This window comes from Hypanus sabinus, chromosome 8 (genome assembly GCF_030144855.1).
Source record: "Hypanus sabinus isolate sHypSab1 chromosome 8, sHypSab1.hap1, whole genome shotgun sequence".
Lineage (NCBI taxonomy): Eukaryota > Metazoa > Chordata > Chondrichthyes > Myliobatiformes > Dasyatidae > Hypanus > Hypanus sabinus.
The window spans coordinates 107,931,429-107,941,058 of NC_082713.1; the positions used below are offsets into that span (position 1 = coordinate 107,931,429).

Here is a 9,630-nt window from a genome sequence, read left to right on the forward strand (position 1 = left end):
TTTGGAGTATCTGATAAAAATAGTGTTTTAGAAAAAAATTGTGTTAGAGATGGAAAAATAGTCAGAAAATATTATAGAAGAATAGTTTGGACAGTGTTTTGGATAAGTACGTGGATGGGAGGCGTACAGACGGCTGTGGTCCAGATGGTACTAGGCAGAATAATGTTTGGAATGGACTAGATGAGCTGAAGGGCCTATTTCTGTGCTGCAGTGCTCTATAACCCTAACAAAATGGGTATGATATGATCACATAGCGGTTGACAAAATCATGAGAGTCTTTGTGAAGACAGTTCATCAAAATCTTTTTCATAGGGCAAGGGAGTCTGGAACTACAGTTTCAAGATGAGAATGGAAGATTTTAAAGGGGAGATAAAGGGTTAAGTTTTCACACATGGGAGGTGTTAGAGGCAGGTACAATTCTATTTAAGGGTAATTTGGACAGGTACATAGATCAGAAAGGGGCAGAGGGATATGGGCCTAATGCAGTAAATGGAAGTGGCAGAGATGGGTATCATGGGCAAGGAAAGCCAAACAGCCACTTCTGTGCTGAACAATCTTGTGATCTGTGATAATTGCTGTTTAGCAATAAAGGGGCTTTAAGACTGATTGTGTGTTCCATGTCATTGTTGTAGGTCTCTGCACCAAAGCGAAGCCGGAGCAAACACAGTGGACAACAGAGTCCTGAGAGTGGCTGCTCCAGCCCAGAACTGGATCAGCAGGACTCCTCGGAGAGTGAAAGTGTGTATGGTCTTTTGTTGCTTCTTGTTCCACCAGAACTCTTTCCTTTTTACCTCTTTACCCACTGTTCCTCAAGGTATCTTCAACTGGGTTTAGGTCCATGCTCCACTGGACACTCAACAGTGGTTCATAGTTTCTTTTGCCTCACACCCTGCAAATAAACATGACACCAGCACAAATATGTGATAATTACAGTGCTATTAATTTACTGGATCAGGCCAACTGGAGCAACTTTCCTTCAAAGGGTAAACATAAGATATTCTGCCGATGCTAGAAAGCTTGAGGAACACACACAAACTCAGCAGGTCAGGCAGCGTCGATGGAGAGGAATAAACAGTTGACGTCCCGGGCCGAGACCCTTCACCAGCACTGGAACAGAAGGGCACAGAAGCCAGAACAAGAGGGTGGGGGGAAGGGAAGGAGTTATAAGCTGGCAGGTGATAGGTGAGACCAAGTGAGGGGGAAGGTAGGTGAATGGGGTAGGAGGGATGAAGTGAGAAGTGATAGGTGGAAGAGGTAAAATGCTGAGGAAGAAGGAATCTGATAGGAGAGGAGAGTGAGTCAAGGAAGAAAGGGAAGGAGGGGGGAAACCAGATGGAGGTGATAGGCAGGAGAGGAGAAGAAAAGGGATAGATAGGTGAGAGGGTAACCAGAATAGGAAATGGAAAAACAGAAGGGGGAGGGAGAATTACCAGAACTTGGAGAAATTAATGCTCATGTAATTAGGTTGGAAGCTACCCAGAAGGAATATGAGGTGTTTTGTCTTTCCAACCTTACATTGACCTCTGCCTGTTGTATATTCTCACTATATCAGCCCAACATGGCAATCATGGTTCTGGCTGCCTGACATCTACAATCTGGAATTCCCTCCACCTCAACCCCTCCTTGAAAATCTACACCTTTTCATCACTACTGTTCTAAATATCTCCTTTTTTGAACTGAGTATCAATTTTTGCTTGAAATGTTTCTGTGGAGTTATTGGGATATTTGCCTTTGGTAAAGACAGCAAGAGTGGTTACAGTTTTTACCTCTTTCTGTTAGCAAATGCTGGGTCTGTTTTTTCCTTTTTCTGTTGGCAATTTTGGGTCTGTTTCCTTTAATGGTGATTATCATCTTGTAAGACCCCCATGCTCTACTTGCAGAACAAAAGACGGGGAAACACAGTGCAAGGCTGAGGAAGAAAGTGAATGATCTCAGCGAACTACTTGGTGCCATAGATTCAATAAAGAACACCCAGGAGGAGATCAATAGGTATGAAACAGGGTACCAAAGTTCACCCATAGCAGGTGGTGAGGGATTGGTGTCTTTCTCTGCAGGTGGACCCACTATCTTATCTAGAATGCTTTCATAATTGGTAAAGTACGCATATGGAATGCTTGTCCTTGTTATCGAGATATTAACTTCAACAAATCAGGAAGTTTATAAAACTCAAGCCTGCCCCAGGCCTCAACTCCTCTCCCAAGCTGTTTCACCATTTCCCTGAATTTCCTGATCTTTCACAAATTAATTACCTCCTCTTTAAAAAAAAACTCCAATACTCCAGCCTCCACAACACTCCAAGCTGAAGATTTCCAGGGATTCAAAACATGGATGTACTTTTCCATTGGAGATTGTAGATCTGACAGAGGTATATAAAATTATGAGAGACATAGATGGCCAATATATTTGTCCCAGGGTCAAAGTTCTAATGCTAGAGGTGAAAGGAGATAAGTTCGAAGGGGATGTGGTGGACAAGTTTTTTTTAAACACAGAAGGTGGAGGGTGCCAGGGGTGGTGGTGGAAGCAAATACAATAGGAATGTTTGCTGTTGTGTGCTGGGGCAGCAGGCTGAGGGAAGACGACACCAACAGAATCAACAAACTCATTTGTAAGGCCAGTGATGTTGTGGGTGTGGAACTGGATTCTCTGACTGTGGTGTCTGTAAAGAGGATGCTGTTCAAGTCGCATGTCATCTTGGACAATGACATAATGTACGGATTAAGCACAGAAGTACATTCAGCCAGAGACTCATTCCACTGAGATGTAACACTGAGCGTCATAGGAAGTCATTCCTGCCTGTGGCCATCAAACTTTACAACTCCTCCCTCGGAGTGTCAGACTCCCTGAGCCAATAGGCTGGTCCTGGACTTATTTCCACTTGGCATGATTAACTTATTACTATTTAATTATTTATGATTTTATATTGCTATATTTCGACACTATTCTTGGTTGGCGCGGTTGTAATGAACCCCAATTTCCCTCGGGATCAATAAAGTCTGTCTGTCTGTTCAAGAGTCTCTTAGGCACATGGATCTGCATAAAATAGAGGGATATGGACATTGTGTGGGTAGAAGGGGTTAATTTAGTTAAGCATTTAGTAACTAGTTAAATTAGTTTGGCACAGCATTGTGGTCTGAAGGACATTTAAAATTCAAGTTTATTCAAGATTACATTGAAACATACAGAGAAATGCATCATTTGCATTAGCAGCCAACCGTATTGCTGGTTGTTAACTTGTGCTGTATTGTTCTATGTAATTAGTTTTGGTTGATGCACTCTTAAATAGCAAATTTGGGAGAATTGTTATTCCAATGAATAAAAAAAGTCTAAAGCGCAGCCATCTGAGTCTTGCATTGTCCCAGAGCAGCTGTTCTCATCAGTGACAATAGTGGTAGGCTCTTACTATGTGATAGATCAATTCATCTTTTCCACTAGGAATGTCAGGTCTAAAGAGTATCGAATATTGATTTGGAATTAAAGGAGAGATCCTCTAATAAGAAGAATTACACAGATTTCTTTAACCAGTTCTTGTATATTGCAACTTCCAAATGTGTGGCTGGCTTGCGATTCAGAGAAATAGTGGCTTGAGTCTCGAGTGACAAACTGCTGGAGGATGTCAGCAGGTCAAGAAGCATCTGTGAAGGGGAATGGACAGTTGACATTTCATGTCAAGCTCCTTCATCAGGACCAGACCCCAAAAGCCAACTTCCCATTTCCGTCCACAGATGCTGCCTGACCTGTTGAGTCCTCCCAGCAAGTTCGTTTGTTCCACCTTTCCATTTCCAATCTGCTCACCGGGCTACAAGTTGAACCGATCAGAGACTGCCACCAGAGGACAGCAGAGACCCACCTGACCATCAGGGACATTCCCACAGTAAATCCAGACCAATTCTGGAATATCATCCCCAAAACAGTTTACCCTCTCTACATCATTGTCATGAAGTCAATCTGGAACTTCAATTCATCTCCTTGTTTCTCCTCTTTTTAGTTCCTCAATGGATTTTGAAGCTTCACCAACATCTAATACTTACTGTCAGTCTTTTTAAAACAATAGTAACCACTGATTGCTCCACTTGTAAATAAGCGTTTTGAAATTAGGTTAACTTCACTTAATTTTTAACCATTCTTGTCCTGAACTTTAACCTACCAGGGCCAGTAGGTTACAGGCTCTCCCCTGGTTACAAACACCCAATTTATGAATACCCCTACATACAAACGAGCTCCCATAATGTTATTATTTTCAATAGTCTGGGACATGGCAGAGCTCCTTCCCTACTCTCCACATCTGGTAATTGTTCCTCCTCAGCAAACTTGTCTGCTTTTGATGCCGTTCATTTCAACACAATAGAAGTACATTACCATAATGAGTGATTTCTATGTGTTTTCCCTTTTACAGACAAATTTGATTTAAGAATACAAGTAAACACTGTGTTGATTGGTGACACAAACAACCCATTTCACTGTATGTTTCAATGTTTCAGTGTATATGTGACAAATAAAGATATTCTTAATCTTAAATTGTCTGGAACCTCCCCAGTTACCTTGCTGAATGATAAGGCAGAGAAAGATGCACTGGTGACATGAAAGGAGATGGTTAGCAAGTCATAATTTAGTGAATCTTTATGCATGCCCCAATATTTAATTTAAATTTACCTTTTTATCAAAAAGCATTGACAAATAGGTAATAGGAGGGGGCATAATTTTAAGGTGATTGGAAAAAAGTATAGGGAGATAAGCTCTTTACTCAGCAAGTGGTGGGTGCGTTGAACACAGTACCAAGGGTGGTGGTAAAGTCAGATACATTGGGGACATTAAAGAGACTCTTTGATAAGCACATGTATAAAAGAAAAATATACAGTTATGTGTGAGGTAATGATTGGATTGATCTTAGAGTATGTTAAAACATGGGCACAACATTGTGGGCCGAAGAGCCTGTACTGTGCTGTACTCTTGTATGTTCTAAATATTAATTGTTTATTAATTCTGGTGCAATTTACATTTCCTGCACTAAATGGTGTTTGAATTCTTCCTTCAGAAGTTTGGCAGCTCTGCGGAATCGGACATTCACAAACCAGCCCAGTGCAAATGGCCACTTTTTGCAGCAGAGGGACTATGCCATCATTTTTTTCCTTATCCTGCTTCAGATCACGATTAATTACATTTTCAATTAACCATGACCTGACCAAATGAAGCCATAAACAGAAGAGGCAAGGAGCAACGTTTTCTTCACCATGGATGAATCTCTGAGTATAGGCACTAGGCACAGTGTTGGACCAGGTTCGATAACAAAGTGCTTTCAAGATTTTGATTATACATAATATTCATATATGTATTGACTTGTATTGCAATGAGCCACAATCCTTTAAAGACACTCGATGTGTGTTGATGCTCCAGACTTAAATCAGTTTTTACAACTCCTTTAGGAAGGCCAGTTTCAGCAGAAGCCATATATTAAATGATGAGCAAGTATTAGAATGCCAGTAACAGTGCAAGTCCTCGCCTGTTATATCGGTATGCACTTATAGCCACTTCTGAAAGCTGTTTCTAGTATTTCCCCTGAGTAACCAGTGCTTTGTCTATGAATGGTGCTGTCCTTTAAAGAGAGCCATGTGAGCTTAACATTCATGTTCAATTCAGATTAACGTACTTTCGTCAGCATCCTATGTACATTTAAAAAGTATTCTGGAGGGCAGGATGTTGGAGTGATAGAGAGCAGTGCCTTGTGCGTGAATTCACACCAGTGTTCAGGATATGTCAGGGCTGTGCCATAGTGGGGAGAAAAAAAAGCCTTATGACATTCCAGAGTTGGTCTTTAAGCTTATGTTAACGTCTCAAGTTGTCATGACCTAACACTGCCATTAATATCTATGTGGTAGCTTGTAAACTCAGACTTTATTCTGACATTTGATGTAAAAATGGTCCAAACTTGTTTATTTTATACTTTGAATCAGTTATTCCAATTGTTTTTCTGTCGGTAACCTCCATCCTTCCCAACTCATTGCAAATCTTAGCACTGGACAGTAGTTTTGATTTCTGAGCATACAGTTCAAAAGTGACTTGTGCACATCTTGTACGTTTAAATTAGAATCTTAGCAAATGTTATTGTCGCAGGAACCTATAATGACTGTTAGAAAAAAAGCAGATTACACTTCAAACAACAGTGTTGTGTATTCCTTTTACATATTGGAAGTCAAACATTATTATTGATGGGATCATGTAAATGTTTTATCAATGTACCTCAGTATTTATTCACAAAACAATCTTTTGTTTGCTAAGATTTATCAAAGGTCTTTGTTTCCATATATTCTACATTTTCTCATGATGTTGACTTAACTAATAAATACTTAAACAGGTGGTCAGGGGACCACAAGCACTTACACTTACGTCCGCCTGTCAGGTTTTCTTTATTTTGGGGAATGATTTTTATCAACATGGTAATGGTAGCAAACTAGCAACAAGGTATGGACTGTTGGGATTCACTCAATAACCACTTGTTAAAGCACAGGCACTTGTAATATGGTATTTATGATCGCTAATTTAATAAAGATTTGTGATCCCTACCGCTGAATGAGAGGCCTGACTTTATTTTAAATGATTAGTGCACCGATGTTGAAACTTGAGCAGGTGTGGGCCAGTACAGTAGTGTAGCAGTTAGCATCACACTTTATGACTCCAGTGATTTGGGTTCAGTTCTCGCTATTATCTGTAAGAACTTTGTACGTTCTCCCCATGAATACATGGGTTTCCTCAGGTGCTCCAGTTTCCTCCCGCATAAAGATGTACAGGTCGTTAAGCTGTGATGTGCTGGGGTTGGCACTGAAGGCATGGCAACACTTGCGGGCTGCCCCCAGCACATCCTCGGACTTTGTTGGTTGTTGACACAAACAATGCATTTCACTGAATGCTTTGATGTACATGTGACAAATAAAGTGAATCTTTTCTGATCTTTAAAATTGTACTGCCTCCTGAGGCTTTTGAGGGGTTTCAGGGGTGTTGGATCCATATTCAATTTTAAACTTGGACAAGATTTCGAACAAGCAATATTGAAGGAACATCAATGTATCTCCATTAAGCAATGGTGTGTTACCTAGGGGGGGGTTTTGTGGGGAGGAGTGGTTAAGGATTTTGGAGCTTGTTCCCATGAGCCTACAGCTCTTGTTTTAACAATCCTCAAAATGACAAAATCACTGAAATTATTTAACTTTTCTCAGAAGTTATCTCCAGTACATTAAATTAATCTGTAATTAGAGTTATAGAGCAGGCACTTTGGCTCATCTAGTCCATTATTCTGCCTAGTCCCACATGAATTTTTATTGTCACATGTACTGAGATACAGTAAAAACATTGTTTTGCATGGCATCCATACAGGTTATTTCATCATATCAGTACATTAAGGGAAAAGTAATAACAGATTGTAGAATATAGTGTTACAGTTAATAAAGCTAATCTTTAAAGTTGTCGTTCCCGAGGCTTGGTGGGGTGTGTTGGATCCATTCAATATTTTCAGGCTGAACAATTGACAAGATTTTGACCCAGCAACATTATTGTTGTCTTACGGAGAATGTGCAGTACAGGAAGACATTTAAGGTATCCCAGGAGATCAGCAGTTTGTCTTTATCATACAATCTTATAACAGTGGGATAGAAGCTGTTCTTCATCCTGCTGGTATGCGCTTTCAGACTTTTGTATCTTCTCCCCAATGGAAGGGGAGAGAAGAGAGAATGACCAGGGAGGGAGATTTCAATATTTCATTCCAATGGAGGAGGAGGATATCTCAGCCTCCACATCTCTGCCAGCTCACAGTGCAATCCCTTTTCCCCATTAGTTTTCCCTCTAACCCGTTCTCTCATTGCAGCCACATCATCTTCCATCCAGATTCTACCATGCATCCACTGTCTCAGGCAATTTACAGCAACCAGCGGAGTCAGGCACCTTCGGGATGTGGGAGGAAATGGGAGCATCCGGAGAAAACCAACACGGTCAGAGAGAAAACATGCGCAGTCCGTACAGATAGCTTCTAAGGTCGGGACTGAACCTGGGTCAGTGGAGCTTTGAGGCAGTGAGCACTACCTGCTGCGTACTGAGCCGCCCTAGTTAACCTGTATATTAGTCAAGAATGAACAACATCAAATGGAGGTGCACAGCAGCGTCTCTAGCAAAATCAGTTACCTTCCCCAAGCAGTAAGGCTGATCAACACATCCACCCACCCCCACCACTACTTTATCATTTCCTATAAATCATTTCTATTTAAAGTCCGAGTCACTTTATATACAGACACTCCTGTACCTAGCATCACTTTATGGACATACAATCAATCTATGTATATAAGCTATCTTGTGTATTTATATTAATTGTGTTTTTTAATCATTGTATTCTTTAACTTTTTGTGTTTATTTTGTGCTGCGTCAGATTGGAGTAACAATTATTTTGTTCTCCTTAAATGACATTAAACAATCTTGAATATCAATGCAGTAGAAATATAGGTATTCTTAATAAATACACTTCTTCCTTGAAATTACCAGCAGAGACTGTAACCAAGTAAAACACGAGGATGTGCACTTGGTATTAGTTTTCTTTGTAATTAACACTCATTCATTAATATGCTTTTATAGCACTGTAATGGATACAGCATCTTTTCTTCGGTCTAGACCACTCATAAGATTGATGGAACAGTCTGTTCCTGCACACTGCCAGGTAACTGGAGATGCAGCCAAATCGTTCATTTGGCTGACACACTCTGGGATGTATTGACTGAAAGAGTTGGAGGACAGGGTTACTGTCCGCTGAAAGCATTAGTGAGAATGTCTTTGTCTTTGGTTCCTCCTTGAGCAACTCCTGGCAGAATCACAATCAGGTTTATTATCACTGACAAATATGAAATTTGTTCTTTTGTGGCGTCAGTACAGTGCAATATATTTTTTAAATTACTATACGTTACAATAAGGAGTAGACAGGTAGATAGCAAAAAGAGAGCAGAGATAGTGAAGTAGTGTTCATGGATTCATAGACTGTTCAGAAATCCAATAGCAGAGGGGAAATAGCTGATCCTAAAACATTGAGTTTGTATCTTCAGGATCCTGTACACCTATCCGATGGTAGTAATGAGAAGAAGACATGTCCTGGGTGGTGGGGTCCTTCATAATGGATCCTAGCTTCTTGCGTCATCACCATTTGAAGCTGTGCTCTAAGGTGAGGAGGGTTGTGCCCATGATGGAGCTGGCAGAGTTTACAACTTTCTGCTGCTTTTTTTGATCCTGTGCAGAGGCCCCTGCATGAGACGGTGACACAACCAGTCAGAATACTGTCTACCATACACCTGTATAAACTTGCTGGAGTATTTGGTCTCACACCAATCTCTCCGAACTCCGGTCCCAATAATCTGAGTCCCTTCTGCCCCAGGACAGGCGTTTCTTTAACTGAACGTAGCCTTTGAGAAGTCCATTTCAGGGTGCTACTGCACAAGCTTTTCCAGTATGTCATGTTTCTCTGTTCCTCCAAAGTGTATTTTGGCAGAAGTTGTACATTTTCTCGCCATCCAATCTGATAATACCAGGGTTAATGGTATTGACGTGCTGGTAATCAGATTGAAACATAGGACATTGTAGCACAGTACAGGCCATTTGGCCCACTAT

The 9,630-nt window shown here is 40.8% G+C and overlaps 1 protein-coding gene across 3 annotated transcripts in view; it reads left to right on the top strand.

The window, feature by feature from the left end:
• The window catches only part of osbpl8 (oxysterol binding protein-like 8), a 227,818-nt gene extending 221,261 nt beyond the window's left edge, over positions 1–6,557 (top strand). For all 3 annotated transcript variants that reach the window (XM_059977553.1, XM_059977554.1, XM_059977556.1), the window contains 3 exons: positions 633–738; positions 1,881–1,989; positions 5,033–6,557. In XM_059977553.1, coding sequence (XP_059833536.1) covers positions 633–738; positions 1,881–1,989; positions 5,033–5,168 — 351 coding nt within the window. In that variant the 3' untranslated portion in view covers positions 5,169–6,557. The remainder of the gene's footprint in view (positions 1–632; positions 739–1,880; positions 1,990–5,032) is intronic.
• The last annotated feature ends 3,073 nt before the right edge of the window (positions 6,558–9,630 follow it).